Genomic DNA, 17,999 nt, shown 5'->3' on the forward strand with positions numbered 1-17,999 from the left:
ATTTTGCACATCATCTGCTAGATGGGTAAGGTAATGCATATTCATTATTTGACATTGTTTTCCATAATAGTATCTAGCTAACTGGACAAAATGTTGTAAATATTTTTTAGCTTGAGTATTGAATTTTAAAGCTAAGTTATTTGAGCATAATATTCTGCAAGCAACGTGAAATAAAAGAAAATGATTATATAATTTTTTTGGTAAAATGTTTTTTAGAACTATTGGACCACAATATAATAAGAAAAATCTAAACTCAGTTGCTTTCCATTTTGCAACTTCAAATACAGATCGGGTAGAACGTTGAAAATCTGCAGATATTTGAGAATTTAGTTGCATTAATCGTTCCGAAAGATGCATTTTATTATTATAACTTAATTTTGTTGACAAATTTCCCTTCAACCAAAACTCCATAAGCATTTTTTTCATTATGCCTAAGCAGCAAAGATGCATAAAATCTAAAACAAAGTGACATATCATATCAATTTTCGGATTTATAAGTGTCAAAGGTGATAATCCAGTATGGTGTTCAGAGTTTTGTTTTTCTCTGAAAGATTGGTCAGTTCTTTCCTTGCAAATGTTGCTATAAATTGTTCTTTTTTCATATCGTGTTCCGCGCACGTCGCATCGCTCACATGCATAAAACCCCCCATGACTTTTTATACACTTAATAAATGATCGGGCAGGCCTGTCGCACACAAAACACATGATACAAACTTTAAATAATTTCCCATCTATTACTATGCCATTAAGCAGTAATTCATTTATTTCAACAATAAATTTATCAAAATACGCGATCAAATCATTAGGTTTTTGTTTTCCTGCATATACAGCTATCGGAAACGGTTTGTATATTTCTGGTACAAAATGTACTTGTCCTAATATTGGCCAGAACTGTTGCAAGCTTGAATTATACAGAGGAAGACCATCAATGTTTATTTTTAGATATAAAATCTCGGTTTTATGTAATTCAGAATTGACGGTTACTTCAAGATGTTTGGCGATACCAAAGTATACAAATTCTCCTACATTACATCCGTTATTATCATTAAATTTTATAATATTATATTCAGCAGATTTTGTTTTTAGAAATGTTTTTGCAGTTGCAGGTAAATGTGGAAGTAATCTTTTTTGAAGAATTTGAAGTAGTGAATCTAATTTTGTGTGCGGGATATTCGACTTAATCGCCCACTCTCGAAGTTGCACAATTTCGTCAAATTCTTCATCGTCACTTAACGAACTATAGTCGAAATCGTTTACTTCATCGATATTAGTTTCGTCGTTAGGGCTTACATAATTATCTTCAATGCTTTCGACTTCATCCTCGAATACGTCATTTAATTCTTCAAACTCAGTGAATGACTGTTCAAGCTCTCCGTCTGTATTATTTCTTTCTAAATTATTATTCTCCTGTTCCGGTAATGCATTTTCATTCGCAATAGTCCTAATGTTCATTTGTAAACTCTCTTGTTCTATTAACCTCGGCGAAATTGCATTATCTGTCGAAAAAAATTATTTGTTTTTATATATTTAAATAATTCTTTTTTCTTGTATATGTGTATAAATGAGTGTCTGCAGTATAATTGGTTCTCAATCTCAAACAGAAATATAATTAAAACATATGCTAAAAACATATCTGTCATATATGTAATATTACTATAATATTACTATAGATTGCTAATCATCAATGTATCTTTCTAATTTGCGGTATGCAGACTGAGAAAACGAGATAGAAAATACAATATATGTATATATGTATAGATGTAAAGTGCTTTGAACGTATATGCGCATATGTATTGACGTATAGAGGCAATAGAGGTTAATATAAAAAGTTTGGTTATAATATTAAAATTTACTGAATTAATATTATAATAAGAAAAAATATATAAATAATAGAAAAATTGACTTCCAAATGTTTTTATTCTACACACGAATGACACAAATGTAAATATACAATTTTATTAGATTTTATATGCGATATCGTATATCTGTCCAATAATATTTTCGGCAGCGTTTCAGCTAGCAATATAGTAGTATTACATATATGATATCTATATATCTATGTAAAGTATATTAATAGAAGAGCTGTAATACTGATTTTTATTTACGCGATTTTAAATAAATTAAAATAAAATTACATTTTTATTGCATACCTGCAATATTAAGAAATTTTTCTACATCAATTTGGCGGCGAACTTTACGATGTCTATCTACTCTTCGCCGTGTTAATTCTTGTTTTCTTCTTTTACTTTCCATGATTAATTACAATTATAAACCTTATATATCTTTTTAAGAAGAAAGTCAAACTCGACTAAAAACGCAATTTGCTTGTTTCGTCCAAGAACGTTTTAGTTTTTAGCGAAACAAAACACAATTACAAATAAATAGTGTTTCCATGATGACAACACGGGATGTGTGAGCGTATACTTCTTTCTAGAATAAACTATTTCGGAATTATAAATATTTCATCTTGCATTCGAATAAAATTCTTCAATTTTAAATCAAAATGTTTAAATATCTTGAAAGTAAAACCTATACTATATTAAAACTGACAATTTACAACGTTAAAAATATTACAAAATATATATGTATAATGTGTATGTTATGTAATCAATACATAGATTATGAAACAGATATAAAATATTATATTCAAAATGTTAATTAACTATTTTTTTTTTATTTTTTTTTATTTTTACTTTTTTTTAACCTAAATAAATATAGTCAAGGTTTTCACTGAAAATGTTAAATTTAATTTAATCGGTAAATAATACAAATATTTTTATATAACTAACCGAGAAATTTAACAGATGATACAAGCCAATGCGCTCGATGTTATGCGGAATAAATATATATATAAATATATATTTATATTTTTTTAGAAGTGTAAAATTTTTACACTTTATATTTCGAATTGAAATTTCAATTTGTAAATTTATATAGGATATGCTATACTTGCATCACATATACATGAGAATATCCATTTTTTCTTCCCAACTAATTTAGAAATATTGCGAAAAAAACACCTCGGCCAGGAGTCGAACCTGGAATCTCCCGCTTCCGTGCGATCGCCTTTTCCAATTCGGCCACCAAGATTTTTTTTTTCGCAATGTAATTTTTAATTTAGTTGGGAAAGGAAGATGAGTATTTTCATATATGTGATGCAAGAGTAACATTCTGTATAAATTTACGAATTAAAATTTCAATTTGAACAATTAATCATATAAGTGTAAAAATATGAATTACAAGCACATAAGGTATGCCTTAATCTAGCCTAGTCTGGCGCAAATCCGGCATTCCTTAGTAGGGCTTGCGTGCGTATTCCCTGATCAGGCGTAAATCAGGCTTTCCATAATAGGCGAAATTCAGACATTCCTTAGTAGGGCACAAGTCAGGCGTTCCTTAGTAGGGCGTGCCTGCGCGTTCCCTGATCAAGTGCAAATCGGGCTTTTCTTAATAGGGCGAAATTCAGGCATTCCTTAGTAGGGCACAAGTCAGGCGTTCCTTAGTAGGGCGTGCCTGCGCGTTCCATGATCAGGTGCAAGTCGGACTTTCCTTAATAGGGCGAAATTCAGGCATTCCTTAGTAAGGGACAAGTCAGGCGTTCCTTAGTAGGGCGTGCCTGCGCGTTCCCTGATCAGATTCAAGTCGGGCTATATCTTGGTAGGGCATGCCTAAGTTTTCCCTAATCAGGCCAGCATCAGGGATTCCTAAATAGGACATACCGGAATGCTCCCTGATCAGGGCCACATAATACGTCAGGTTTGCCGGATCCAATTTCTAGCCGGGACGTTTCAAGTTCGCGAGAAAACGATGAAGAATTTGCGACACTTTTTTCGTAAACAAACAACTTTTGTACAAAGTGCGAAGAACTTGTTACGTGAACAATTGCACAATTGTTTCTCATACCTGTCCGGCGATAAGCTCGCCAATGTAGCAAAAGATAAAAATATTAAACATAAAGGACATGTATAAAATGATATACGTTATAATATTAGTTTTATTGTCCCATTCCTATAACGTAAAAGTTACCATTTTATGAACAGATTACACGTATATGAATTGCTATAAAATTACTATTGCGTCAGATTTGTATTTCAATAAAGCGATGCTTCGCGGGGATTATTCATTCCACGAATAATGCGTACCATGATAGTGTAATATCCAAGAAGACACATGTTCAAAGTGCACCCAATAATTTCCACGGCGGATATTTCGCGCATCAGTGTGTCCGTCAACGATATGAAACTGTGCAATAAACGTCACGGTCTCAGGTATTGAAAAAGCGGAGTCATGTCAGAAATGTCAAATAGGATTGAAAAAAATTTCGAATCACCGTAAAATTCTCACGTGTTGCTGCACGATCATCGTCAATCTCTCATCTACGTTGTCGCACAGATCCTCCCGTCCGTCCACGAGATGTTCGATCCACTCCATCAGAACTTCCAGACGGCCGCAAGCGTGCATCGCAAACGCGGCGGCCAGGCTGCAGGCGCCGGCCGTGATGGAGTGCGCGATGAAACCCGCCAGGCACTGGACCCAGAAAAAGATCTCGCTGACGGGACTGTATCGCGCGTCAGCGATTATCCGGGCAACCGGAAACAGAAGCGGCCGATACGTCAAGTTCAGGTCGGCGTCCTTTATCTTGCCGTTGCTGAACGGCAAAGCGAGGTAGTAAAAGACGGCGCCGCCGTACATGAAGAATGCGCAGATCGTGACAAGACGCCGGCCGAACTTCGCATTCCTGATCATGATCATTCGATCGCCGTAATATCGCGTGTTCGTCCAATCGTCCTCGATATGTCGAAGGCCGCTGCAGATGTAACTTTCGCGGCAGATCAGCGACGAATATTTCGCGATCGTCATCAGACAGAAGCTCAGCGGTCCGGTGAGTTTAATGGTGTTGTACGTACCCTCGATTTCAACCGCCATAAAGACGACGGACGGTACGAGAAGAAAACAGATCAGACACAGGCAAACTACGTTCACCGTCACGTATATAAATTTCTTTAACCGCGAAAGGTCGGCTGACTTCGGCCAAACACCGAGCGGTTTCAGCAGCCAACGATTTAACTGTATGCTCAGCTTCACGTTTTCTTCATGGTCGTAAGCGACAGGACTCGACTTTAGCATGAAAGTTCGACGCATTGTCGCAAGAGAGCTCAGGAGCACAAATGGAAGGATCGTGCGAAGACTCGGATGCGAAATGATGAGTGCGACTGCGCGATGTTGTTGGAAAACTTCGCTTCTTCGAGGAGGAAGTGGTCAAGCGATCGTGTGCAGTCAGAAGGGTGCATTTTATAGTCATATCGATTGTCGCGAGAAAAAAAGAAGAGATTTGATTTTCCCTCGCGTGATGTGTGTCTGTGACTTTTCTGAGGACGCATATACGCAGTTTGCATTTTCCGCCACGGATGTATTTTCGCAAGCAGTCGGTAAGAATCGCGAAAAGAGTTCTCTTCGACATAAAATAGTTTTACTAGATTTATATACAAATTTTTATTAAACACAATATTTACATTGTTAAAGTTCGAAGCATATTCAAATATGTGACAGATGTTTTAATCACCTGAAATATTTGTTTTTTTTTATAAATAAGTAATGTTTACGTATACATTTGTGCTGTGTGCACAAAAATCACATTTATATCTTTACAATACTCACAGTACCGAAAGTTGGAATGGACATATGAAATATTTTTCCGGCTGTGATTTTGATAACGATTCTCGATCGCACAATTATTAAAAGTAGATCGAGAGCGGTTTTATGCGGCAGAGAATACCAATTCGTCATGTAAACTGCTTCGCCAACTTTTTTACACTGTCGTGATTTATTGATACAAATGATATTTCTGATAAAATGTCAGAAAACAAAAAACTCACATATTGAAGATATAATTGCTTTACCTGATCCGTTACGAGTTCACCGATAAAGCAGAATATAAAAATATTGAACATCATCGCCGTTAATATCATGACATATGTTATTATGGTGTTTGTACTTTCCTCTTGCCATTCCTGAAAGACACGGTACAGAAAATGACGACGTGTGCGATCAAAAGTAAAATTGAAAAAAAAAAAAAAAAATAACGATACGCGATTTTTATGCATATTCACCTTTTTGAAAGTTTTAGCATACCGTAATGGTGTAATATCCTAGCATGCACAAGTTGAACGTACATCCGACCAACTCCACAAAGCATATCTGATTCATAATTGTCTCCATATGTGAGAGAAACCTGAAATTGAGATAACAACAATCAACATTCTCATCTGTATATCGACAATAATGCGTGCGCTAATATGTAACATTATTTTATATTTGTGCTGAAGTATTCCAACGTTTTAACACATGGGAAAAAATGGAGTTGCTTCAAGTAAGGTCGATATTATTATTGTTTATTAACAGTTGTATAATTAATTTTGTCTCTAGGTGTATATTGAAAGAGAATCTCTGGTACCTCAACGCTCGCAGATGTCGCGCGACAATTCTCGCCAGTCGCAGCTGAAGGATCTCTCGTTTCTCGTCGACGAGCTCTTCGAGACGCATTATCACCACGTTGAGCTGACCGGAGGCGTGCATCGCAAAAACTGCGGCAAGGCCGCACGCGCCGATCGTGATGTTGTTCACCACAATGGTGGAAAGAATTTGCAGCGCAAGCACCACTTCGTACACCGGACTGAATCTGGTGTCTACGATCTTGTTGAAAGCCGGACACGGTAATCGACCTATCGCGATCGTCTCGTTGCCGATTACCACTATTATCGGCGACATTCCTCTCGCTATGTTGTAACAGATAACACCACCTTGCATAATCAACGCGCAAACGCCCGCTATGACGCGCCCGACTCGGGCATTTCTCAGCATCACCTTCCGATCGTGCTCCTTCTTCGTCGTGCGCCAATCGGTTTCCATGTGCTCGATAGATCTGCGTATTCGGTCGCCATGATGCAGCAGCGAGCAGTAATTGATGCCGCCCATCAGACAGTGACTCGTCGGTCCGATCGCTTTGAGCTTCAACCGGAAGTCCTTCGCCTCGAAGAATACGTACAGTATAGAAGGCACCACGGTGATTGCTATTAACAAATGACACGTTACTTTCAGGATTGTCATTAAAACGTTTCTGCTGATCGAATTCGACGGCAATTCCGGCCAGGCGCCGATCGGCTTCAAGAACCAGCGATTCAACTGAAGACTGTAATCGGCGTCGCGTTTGTAAACGTCCACCGTGGACGCACGTGAGATTTGCTTCATGCTTGATTCGCGATAGTTCCGTCGGATACTGATTCATTGCCACCGCTCGCGTTTTGTCAACGAAGTAGTACTTCAACCAGCGTCTGCGCGGACACGCGCGAGACAGAGAAAAAAATGTACGGTCTGACCTGAGACAGCACGTAATCGATACTTGTAGTTACTCCGACCTGTTGCGTCAAATCGCAGCGTATTGTTGCGCGCAATAAATCTGATTACAACATATAAATACAATTGGTTGAATGCGGTGACGACAAGTCACTTAACGATAACGTTTTAACGGTTGTCGTTTTTTGGAAGAATAAAAAGTTATGTGCATCGCATTTTGTTAAACAAGATGAAGTATCTATTATATAATAGACTTTCATGAAAGGTATATAAAAAAATACGCTAATTTATATAATGAGAATCAAATGACTTTACGTATTGATTATTAACAAATCGAATTTATACAATGGATTTGTTTTTATTATAACTGTTATGTTCAAAATATTATTATTTAGTCTTTGTTACATCGTTACTGTTCTGAGTATATTTAAATATACAAACGCCGTTTTCATCACCTGAAATAATTACGTAAATATTGAGTTGTAATTACTGAAAGTACGAGACGTAACAAACTTTGTGAAAAATTGTGAATATAAACTTGTCTTAAAATGTTTTGTTCTTTATATTGCAAGTTGCTAATTTTCATCAAACGGACTTACATCTCCGAAAGTCGCAATAGAGAGTTGAATCATTTTGCCGGCGGTTATTTTGATGACGGCGTTCGATCGCGAGATTATCAGAATCAAGCCAAGCGCTATTTTGTGATGTAATCGGTACCACTTCGTCATGTACGCCATTTCGCCTATTTTTTGACACTGTACAAACACTGATTTGTTCTGTGCTTCTGTGGCGGGTCACATATATTATTTGAATGTGTTATAAACAGAGAACAATAAAAAAAAAAAAAGACTTATGTAAGTACACAATGCAGCTACCTGATCCGTGAGAATTTCGGCAATGTAACAATATATAAAAATGTTGCCCGACTTGGCGACGAATATAGTAAAATACGTAAGCAAAGTTTTGATATCGTGCAGATACCATTCCTATAAATAACAATACGTATATGCGAAAAATATAAAAATATAAAAACACTATGAAGATAACAAATCTAGATACGATAATTTTAATATTGCATTGACGTTTAAAAACAAATAAAATCAAACAAAATGTATATTACATGCATTTCGCACTAATTGAGACTCTTTAGTGTAAGACTTTACCGTGATCGTGTAATATCCGAGCAAGCATATGTCTGTTGTGCAACACCACAATTCGACGAGACAAATCTGATGCATAATCGCTTCTATCTGCGATACAAAACTGAAAATAAAAACCGATAAAAATCTTGTTCTCCTGAAAGATGATAACAGAGCATTGTGATACGACTCGCTATCAACACGTCGTTTCGGATATTTATCAATCATTCCACGTACCTTAGCACACGTAGATGATGCTCTACAATAAAGGCCAGCTTCTGATGCGTGATCTCGCGCTTGTCTTCTGCCCCTTCAACGAGTTCGTCCAGTCTTATCATTAAAATACTCAGCTGGCCGCAGGCGTGAGTGGCGAAGACCGCGGCGAGACTGCACGCGCCCACCGTGACGGAGTTCACAATAACGGCCGAAAGCAACTGCAGACAGACTACGATCTCGTTCGCCGGACTGTATCGAGCGTCCACGAATTTGATATAGAACGGACACGGCAGCTGGTGCGTCGTTATGGTGATGTTGTCGATCTGAATGACCACCGGTGTTATAGCGGTTACGATGCTGTACGAGCACACGCCGCCTTGCATGAAAATCGCGCAGAAGCTGGATATGAATCTGCCGAACTTGGCGTTACGCAGCATCACCTCGCGGTCGCGCGTTCTCTCCACGACCCGCCAGTCGTCGCGCATGTGATCCACACACTTGCGTATATCGTAGCTGTGCAGCAACAACGAGCAGTAGTTCACGCCGCTTATCAGCCAGTGTATCATGGGACCAAAGGCCTTCAGCTTCAATTGCACGTCCGGTTCGCGCATAATGTAGAGCGCGCAAGGTATCAACGTGATGACGATCAGGGAGTAGCAGACGAATTGAATACAGCGCGACAGTATTCTGTCGATCACGCTGGTCGTCGCGCCGGGCCAGGCACCGAGAGGCTTGAGAAACCAGCGATTCAGCTGAATGCTGTAATCGCTGTCGCGCTCGTACGCGATGTTGTGCGTCGGAAACGCGCGAAAGGAGTGCAACATGATCAAACCTCCCGCGGATTATCGAGCGTCAATGTTGCAACAGAAGAAAAACAGCAGGCTCGTTCTCAGGACCTGCGCGTTTTTCTGAACGTTTTTCAATGAGTATAGTTGGTTCGAAAGAACAAGCACATCGAGGTTTTTTTTCGAAGGGCTAGAAGCGATCGATAAAATACAACTTGTGCGAGCACATATTACTGATTAATCTGCGCACGTTGTACGTCTTACGTTGTTGCTCGATAAGCCCGATGGAGATGTGATTGCGCAGACTGCGATATAACGTCGGTACGTCATAAGTGATCAGAGAAAAATTTACAAAAAAAAAAGATACGAGAGAGTTAAAGTAATCAAAGATTTCGAACAGATTTGTTTTAGTAAATAAGATTTCTATTTATTAAAACTGTAAGACTTTTCTTATATTTCTTTATATACATATATGTAATCAACTATGTATTTAATTGACATTTATGCATTCAACATACGCATCAATAATCTTTTAGACAATAAAATTGTCTTTAAGAAGTTAATGTGCGTAACATGTTCAAATAGGCGACCGACGTTTTGACAACCTATCGATTGAATGAACAGCATGTAATTCGCGCTGTTTGCGAACAAATTGAGACATTTGCGTGATACATGTACTCACGTCGCCGAAAGTGCCGAGAGACAGCTCGAAGAGATTTCCTGCCGTTAATTTGACCGACGAATTAGACATGGCGATCATCAGTATGAGAGCGAGACCTTTTCTTTCTGGTAGACGATGCCAGTCGATCAAGTACGATACGTCGCCGATTTTTCTGCACTATTCACAGAATTTTTTCTTCAGTTGTATGTGTTTTTCTTAATACAAATATTTTTGCGCTTACATATCACAGAATTCCTTTGTGAAAACAGATACATCGAATTTAAACTGTACACAAAAAAAAAAAATCGGAATAATTATTAAATCCAGAGAAAAGTAAGGAAGCATAATTAATTTTTCCTCTCGTGTGTGCAAATGTGCAAATAACACATGCAATCGGTGCGGCAAAAGTTTAGACGACTGCGTTTTATACCTGCTCGGCGACAAGCTCACCAATATAACAAAATATGAAAATATTGAATGTGAGGGATATAAGCAGAACAGTGTAAGTTATGTAACTCGCAGGCTCTTTGCTCTCCCATTCCTGTCAAAAACGATTCCTGTATTCGACAACAGCGCGTCGCGTGGGTGTCGCTTTATGTATGTAATAGGTTACATGAGAACAATGTTACGGTACGTACTTGTTGTACGCGATATGCGTACCGTGATAGTATAATATCCGAGAAAACACATGTTTAACGTACATCCCACAATTTCCACCATAGATATTTCACGCAGCACTCTATCTGTTAATTCTATAAAACTGCAAGATAACAAACCGCATCTATTATCGCTATAACAAACACTACATATATTATATAAAACTCAATTATATTTTTTATTTAGTTTCAAAACACAAAAAAATTAAATCTTGGGTGATTTTTGATCCGAGTTTCGCGCAGTTATATCGAAGCGTCGTCGGTTTTGCCCATGGGGGCAAGGAACGACTTACCGTAAAATTCTCACGTGTTGCTGCACGATCATCGTCAATCTCTCATCTACGGTGTCGTACAGATCCTCCCGTCCGTCTACCAGATGTTCGATCCACCGCATCAGAACCTCCATACGGCCGTAAGCGTGCATCGCGAACACGGCGGCCAGGCTGCAAGCGCCGGTTGTGATGGAGTGCGCGATGAAACCCGATAGACACTGCGTCCAGAAGAAGATCTCGCTGACGGGACTGTGCCGCGCGTCCACGATCGTTCGTGCGACCGGGTACACCAGCGGCCGATACGTCAGGTTCAGGTCAATCTCTGTGACCGTGCCGTTGCCGAACGGCATAGCGAGGTAATAAAATACGGCGCCGCCGTACATGAAGAACGCGCAGATCGCCACAAGACGTCGGCCGAACTTTGCGTTTCTGATCATTATGTTCTGATCGTCGTAATGTCGCGTATTCATCCAGTCGCTCTCGATGTGTTCGATGCCTCTGCGAATGTCGTTCTCGCGAAAGATCAACGAGGAATACTTGACGATGGCCATCAGACAGAAGCTCAGCGGACCGGAGAGTTTCAGGGTGTTGTACGTGTCCTCGACTTCGAGCGCGATGTAGACGGCGCAGGGAATAAAGAGGAAACCGATCAGTCCCGTGCAAATTACATTTATTAACGCGCACGCGTATTTTTCTATACATGTGGTTTTCACCGATTTCGGCCAGACGCCGATCGGTTTCAGCAGCCAGCGATTTAGCTGGATGCTCAGTTGCGTGTGCTTCTTGTGATCATAGACGGGAGAAAGGTTGATCTTACGCGATGGGATTCCGTACATCGTTGAAGCGCGAGAGTTCGACGGCTACTGACAAACAGGATCACGCGAGGGTGGAAAGTCAGACGTCGCGGCTGCGCCGTTCCAAGTAACTTTTCCCTTCCAGATGAAAAAAAAAAAAATGATATTGCAAGGATAGGGTAAACTTTACAGACCGTACGGTCTTTGCAACTTCCGCGAGAGGGTAATTCTCTTTCTCTCGCGAAAAACCTGTTACTTTCCGCTCATGAATTATGATCGCGCCAGTCTGCATACTTTGCAAGAGCGTGTCTTCCGCGAATAATCGGAAATGGTCGCGTGCGCGCGGTTTTACTGCGTGAAGTGTGACAGTATAATATAACGCATTTGTATGTACAACATTTACATATGCGTAGAGAAGTAAAAATAAAGTAAATATTATTGCGTTTCATAAGAGCCCGTTGCGAGAATCGGAATAAGAAATGGATGAAGTTTCCATTGTTGCCATACGAACGATATAATACGATATTGAGAGTCGATGCGTATTCGCGCTCGTTCGCGCCATGATTTGCGCTTGTGCTATTTTCCGGTTTTTTTTTTCATAAAAGGGAAATCCACGCACTAGATATCAGCCATCACAAAGAAAAGTCTGTGAAATATTGAAAAGAGAAGTACAAGAAAAGAGCATGTGATGTTTCGAGACACATTTCCTGTAGGTGCATCTTATAATAGCTGCGACGTTAATAGACGGAAGAGAAACAGCGTCGAAGTAAGTTGAAGACTGTGTTTTAACTTTCGCAGGACGTGTTTTGAAGAACAACGACATTTTATTTTGTTAAAAGTGCTTTAAACAACTTGAGACTCAGTGTTGCAAAAGAAATCACACAATTGTCACATTATTAATATATCGAATTAATAATAGTTTATTTTATAATATATTTTTTTATTAATTTTTTTATTAATATACTTACACAGTCAACTTTTGTATTAATAATTGATATATTTTGTTTTAATAGAAAAATGTCAAAATAATAAAATTTCCTGTAAATAATAAAGATAGAAGTATGTAGATTTTGCATAAATACTATTTTAAAAATTACAAGTATATGCACTTGCTCTATATAAAACGTAAAAGTCTCTCGTGTGATATAATTTGCATTGTTACATAGTGACCGTCCGAAGTAGATTTAAATACGCCATCGCGGTTCTAACAATCTAAAATAAACAACAATTATTTAGATAAAAAATATACAAGAAATTCCGACTAATATATTACTAAAATTTTATTGCAAAAATTGTCTTTAATTGTATTATTGTATGTCAAAGAAAAAATATAAATAAATAAACATGCTTACAGCACCGAAACTGCTGAAAGAAAGATCGATCACTTTGCCCGCCGTAAGTTTCGAAGGATAACTGGCCATGGCGATCACGAGAATAAGATAACGAGCTTCTTTATTAGGCAGGTAATACCAGTCAATCGTGCAGCAAGTTGTATTTACTTTACTCCCCTGTCGAGGAAAACGCAACAAGTGCACAACTTCAAGTAAACAAGTACACGTAGTAAAACAATCTCAGTTTCAGTTTCTTTTAATATTATATGAGAATATATATATATATATACGTATCTCTTATTATTTATCTTTAATTATTTAATATAAGATTTTTGAAATTATTATTCAGTATTAGGTTTTAGTTTATTAATTATTCAGAATAAAAGTATTTGACACACTTGCATATTATCCACGCACCCTACCTGACTGTTTAAAACTTCGCCAATGTAACACAATATGAAAATGTTGAAGGTAAAAGACACGAGCATTATGGCGTAAGTCAAGGTGGAGAGTGAATCGTTTCGTTCCCAACCCTAAAAAGAACGAATTGTTATAAAAATGTTGTGGTATTGTAAAAATAAAAACGTATAAAGCGAGATCGGCATGCAAGGAAGTCATTTGGTTGTTAATGCGTTTACTCTCTTCTGCATACCGTTATTACATAATATCCTAAGAGACATAATATTAAAGTGCTCCCGATAACTTCGATAAAACACATTTCTCCTATGACATCTTGTGTCTGATGTAAAAATCTAGAATTGAATAATTGTGTAATGATAACGTAACACACATTATGTTAAACTACTTTTTTAGATAATAAAATAGTAATGAATAATAGTAAAATAATAATAAAAATTTTTTTTGACAAAAAAAAGCCGTAAAATGCGTGTGACCAATAATTTACATCTAATGTAAAATAAATAAATATTGTTTTTCTTTACAAAATACGAAAATGTCACAAGCGAAATAATTGCTTTCTTAATGTAATAATCAATTTTAATGTAACGCTAGCCACAATCGAAGAAATTGCACAAATTAAAAAATTTGTTTATTAACGGATTTAAAAAAAAACAGATGTGTAATGATTTCAGCTACTCACTGACGCACTCTCACGTGACGCGCGACAATCACTGCCAGGTTTTGGGCGGAGTGATTCTTCGTCGGTCGTTGGTCCTCGTTTGCCAAATTTTCCAGCCAAGCGGACAGCATTTCGAGCTGTCCGCAGGCGTGCATGGTGAACAACGCGGTGATCCCGCAGACGCTGGCCGTCACGAAGTATATAACGACGCCTGTCAATAAGTGCATCGAGAACACTATCTCGTACGCGGGGCTCTGTTGCGGATCGAAAAAGATGAAGTAATTGCCCTGCACCAGCGGACGGATGGTGATGTTTCCCTTGACGATCTTGCCGCGGAATATCGGTTGAATCAGACGGTGGGACAGGCCGCTGGTGAGGAGGAACAACGTGGTGCAGATGAGAATGAAACGTCCGGACTTCGCCCGGTCCAGCATGATTCTGCGGTCGTTCGCATCTCTCACGTTTCTCCAGTCCTCCTCCACGTGCCGCACGCATTCGCCAATGCGATTCTCCTGCAGCATCAGCACGCAGTACATGGCAGGCACCATGCTGTAGAAGCAGAGCCCGCCGAGCATTCTGATCCTACTCTTGAACGTGTCCAGGATCAGGAACATGTAGAGCATCCACGGTATCAGATTGAACGACAGCAGAAAGCAACAGATGATCCTGAGAAGCGCCTTCAGCAATCTCTTTCTGTACTGAGGCTTCCCCAGGATCGGCCACACGCCGATCAGTCCCAAGATCAGTCGGTGCACCCGCACGGTGTATCTTATGTCGTCGTTGTAGTTGACGTTGAGTGAACCAGCGACGCCTTTGATCACGGCGTACATGTCGAGGAAAAAGCAAAATTTCTCTTGATCGCAATTTTTCTCTTCTCGCTTGTTCGCGTAGCGATCGCTCGATTGCAACTGGCGGACGCAACTTGGTTGGTTGCATCATGCACGTATTCGCGTCTGCGTGGATGTATCATTCTCGGTTGCATACATACACACGTACGCAATTCGACCGCACCGCAAGTTACAAGTTTTCATACATTCAAAAGGGTTGAGTGTGTGCGCGATTTTTTATTGCGGTTAATTGCAGGGTGCAATTGATTCGCAGTAAAAACCGCTTTTATGAAGCAAAATGTTGCGTCTGGTCATGGGTCATAGATATCGGCCACGCTAGAGAAAGAGTTTTACATGCGAATTGTTAATTACACGAATCACGCAACTTAGAGAGCGGCGATAAATCTCAAACTTCAGTCGGGAGCAATTAAAACTTTTTGTCAAATATGAAAAAGCCGTAGAACAGAGTTCGTCGAATTGTTAGATAGATTATTTTATTGTTCTTCTTTACGAAGTGAAAAAAAAAACATCAAAAGTAGAACGTATATTGTACCGTTTTATTTGTCGAAGTAACAACGATTGCAAATCAATAACTCAAATTCGTGACATTCTATAACTGAGTTGTGATTTGTTGAAATCACATGATGAATTTTCGAAGCAGATTGAAGTACGCCATTGAAGTTCTGATTATCTAATGATAAAATAAACGTGCGTGTTTTGATTCGAATGTTAGCGCGGATTTCTTTGTTAAAAAAAAAAAAAAAAACAGCGATAAATTTTTGTACTCACGTTACCGAACGTGGGTAGAGACATCTCAATCATCCGACCTGCTGATATTCTTGCCGGAATGTTGGAAATCGCCATTACCAAGATCAACATGCGAGCTTCTTTGTGAGGAAGACGATGCCAATCCGTCATGGACGTCATCAATCCGACTTCGGTGCTCTGTCACAATTAAACAATTACATTACGCGAGACGGATGATGCGTGTCCAAAACGACGCGTTTCTCTAGAAGAATGAAATTTGTCAACAGCAATGTCGTTTCGGACACTTGTCAGTCGCTTCTCGTGAATTGGGAGAGAACGTCGATGCTCAATTTTCACAGCAAACGACAACTCGGACGTTCAATACCTGATCTGTCAGAAGCTGACCGACGTAACAGATGGTAAAAATCGAAAACGTGAAAGATGTAAGTATCACAGACATGGTTAGCATGGCTGTAGCGTCGCTGCTTTCCCACTCCTATAAATGCAATACTAATAATTGTTTTATTTCGAAGTTTTCTGCATGAAAATAAAAATATCACTTTTAATTGTGTTTGGAAATAAAAATGTTCACTGTCGCAAAAATTGATAAAACCCATTCGCCTCAATCTGTTATGGTTTACCATAATGACGTAGTACCCCACAAGACATAGAAGTATAGTAGACCCCACTATTTCCACCAACCATATATATCGCATAGCTTCCTCTATTTGTTTCAAAAAACTGTAAACGTGTTAGAGATTTTTTATCGTTTTGAAAAGACGTTCTATGTTTTTTTGTAATAATATAACACAAGACAAAGTAGAGGAGATAATAAAAAAAAAGGTGAAAATTATTCGGTTTTATATAAAAATTTTTATCTCGTTGCACATCTTTAAATCTTCATCTGTCTAGACACTCACCTCTTTACTTTTATCTGATGTTCTACGATAGCGGCCAGCGATATCGCGACAGCTCGATCGTCGAACGCTGCTATGTTGTTGAGTCGCTGCAGCTTGCCGATCAGAATGCTCAGCTGTCCGCAAACGTGCATGACGAAGAACGCGGCCAATCCGGCCGCGCCGCACGTCACCGAGTAAGTGACCAGCCCTGCGAAGAATTGCAGGATGAAGACGATCTCGTACGCGGGCGAGACCTGTTCGTCGAATATGACGAAGTAACTCGGACATGCTAGCGCTCTCACCGTGGTGTTCATCGGGGTCGGTATTCGTCCCTTCGCGAGCGGCATGACGGTGCGGTAAGACAGTCCGCCGACGTACATAAAAATCGCGGAAACAACCGCGAACTTACGGCCGATTCTCGCCTTGAACAGCATCGCTCGCCGATCGTTTTGCTCGACCGTATCCCGCCAATCCCGTCGCACCTGCTTCAGGCAAACTCGGATCTGCTTCGCGTAGTACACGAGCAGACTGTACTTCAGACAACTCATCCAGCAGTTTAGCAGCGGCCCCAGCAATCTCACTCTTCGCTTGAAATCCCGTTCCTTCAAGAACATCAGCAGAAATCCCGGAACCAGAATGAACGCGAACAGGAAATAGGCAAAGGCAATTTGCGAGCGGGTGACAATTTTTCGCAGGTCGGAAGCGAATGTGGAAACCGGCCACGCGCCTATCATTTGCAGGATGACGCGGGTCACACGCACCGCGTGATCGAAATCGTTGTCGCGTCTGCTCGACCGGATCGTTTTCGCGGCTCGTTCCATCTGTTAACGTTTTTTTTTTAAATTGCAAGTTCGCAAATCGCTAAGTAAATTCGATCGCAAGTTCCGTGTCTCTTCCGTTTCGCCGGGAACTCGGCAACGTCAACGGCGTTTCCGCATTTTGACCACACGGGTGAGACAAATGGTCAGGTGGCACTAGAAGCTCGAGCATGACTGAACATACGAACAGGTGATCATGGGTAGTCTTTCTCCGGAGTGAGTGTGCTCGGTGCGCTTGCGTGCACGAAACTACCGCGCGTAATTACAGAGCTCGCAAAAAACGAATTGGTGAATTTACCAAATAGCGGCGACGAACGCGCAGAGAGAAAGAACACACGACGCCATACGGTATAAGCCGACAGTTTCTGAAGAGAATGAAGTTCGCGAAGTGTGCTCTGTGCCGCGCGTTATGTTGTAAGCAAC

The 17,999-nt window shown here is 39.7% G+C and overlaps 5 protein-coding genes across 5 annotated transcripts; all 5 read right to left on the reverse strand.

Annotated features, from left to right (window-relative positions):
- Nucleotides 1-3,591: 3,591 nt before the first annotated feature.
- Nucleotides 3,592-5,142, reverse strand: LOC109852537. The gene is made up of 4 exons (XM_020423770.1): nt 4,331-5,142; nt 4,143-4,242; nt 3,904-4,008; nt 3,592-3,774 (listed from the first exon to the last, which is right to left on the reverse strand). The coding sequence occupies exons 1-4, from the start codon at nt 5,140-5,142 to the stop codon at nt 3,592-3,594; spliced, it is 1,200 nt and encodes a 399-aa protein (XP_020279359.1).
- Nucleotides 5,143-5,509: 367 nt separating this feature from the next.
- LOC109852503 (odorant receptor 82a-like) lies at nt 5,510-7,273 on the reverse strand. Its single transcript, XM_020423707.1, has 5 exons — nt 6,455-7,273; nt 6,133-6,232; nt 5,901-6,011; nt 5,659-5,814; nt 5,510-5,563 (listed from the first exon to the last, which is right to left on the reverse strand). Exons 1-5 carry the CDS (start codon nt 7,246-7,248, stop codon nt 5,510-5,512), a joined length of 1,215 nt encoding a protein of 404 aa, XP_020279296.1. The 5' UTR covers nt 7,249-7,273.
- A 481-nt stretch (nt 7,274-7,754) lies between these two features.
- Nucleotides 7,755-9,532, reverse strand: LOC109852471 (odorant receptor 4-like). The gene is made up of 5 exons (XM_020423666.1): nt 8,730-9,532; nt 8,517-8,616; nt 8,229-8,339; nt 7,953-8,108; nt 7,755-7,808 (listed from the first exon to the last, which is right to left on the reverse strand). The coding sequence occupies exons 1-5, from the start codon at nt 9,530-9,532 to the stop codon at nt 7,755-7,757; spliced, it is 1,224 nt and encodes a 407-aa protein (XP_020279255.1).
- Nucleotides 9,533-10,044: 512 nt separating this feature from the next.
- LOC109852472 (odorant receptor 82a-like) lies at nt 10,045-11,918 on the reverse strand. Its single transcript, XM_020423667.1, has 5 exons — nt 11,104-11,918; nt 10,815-10,914; nt 10,585-10,695; nt 10,176-10,331; nt 10,045-10,098 (listed from the first exon to the last, which is right to left on the reverse strand). Exons 1-5 carry the CDS (start codon nt 11,916-11,918, stop codon nt 10,045-10,047), a joined length of 1,236 nt encoding a protein of 411 aa, XP_020279256.1.
- A 1,107-nt stretch (nt 11,919-13,025) lies between these two features.
- LOC109852473 lies at nt 13,026-17,707 on the reverse strand. Its single transcript, XM_020423669.1, has 10 exons — nt 16,780-17,707; nt 16,501-16,600; nt 16,245-16,355; nt 15,902-16,057; nt 15,754-15,803; nt 14,307-15,221; nt 13,860-13,959; nt 13,630-13,740; nt 13,229-13,384; nt 13,026-13,088 (listed from the first exon to the last, which is right to left on the reverse strand). The coding sequence occupies exons 1-10, from the start codon at nt 17,577-17,579 to the stop codon at nt 13,035-13,037; spliced, it is 2,553 nt and encodes an 850-aa protein (XP_020279258.1). The 5' UTR covers nt 17,580-17,707; the 3' UTR covers nt 13,026-13,034.
- Nucleotides 17,708-17,999: the final 292 nt, after the last annotated feature.

The sequence above is a fragment of the Pseudomyrmex gracilis genome, unplaced genomic scaffold, assembly GCF_002006095.1.
Source record: "Pseudomyrmex gracilis isolate BER0280 unplaced genomic scaffold, ASM200609v1 scaffold_30, whole genome shotgun sequence".
In the NCBI taxonomy this organism is placed as follows: domain Eukaryota; kingdom Metazoa; phylum Arthropoda; class Insecta; order Hymenoptera; family Formicidae; genus Pseudomyrmex; species Pseudomyrmex gracilis.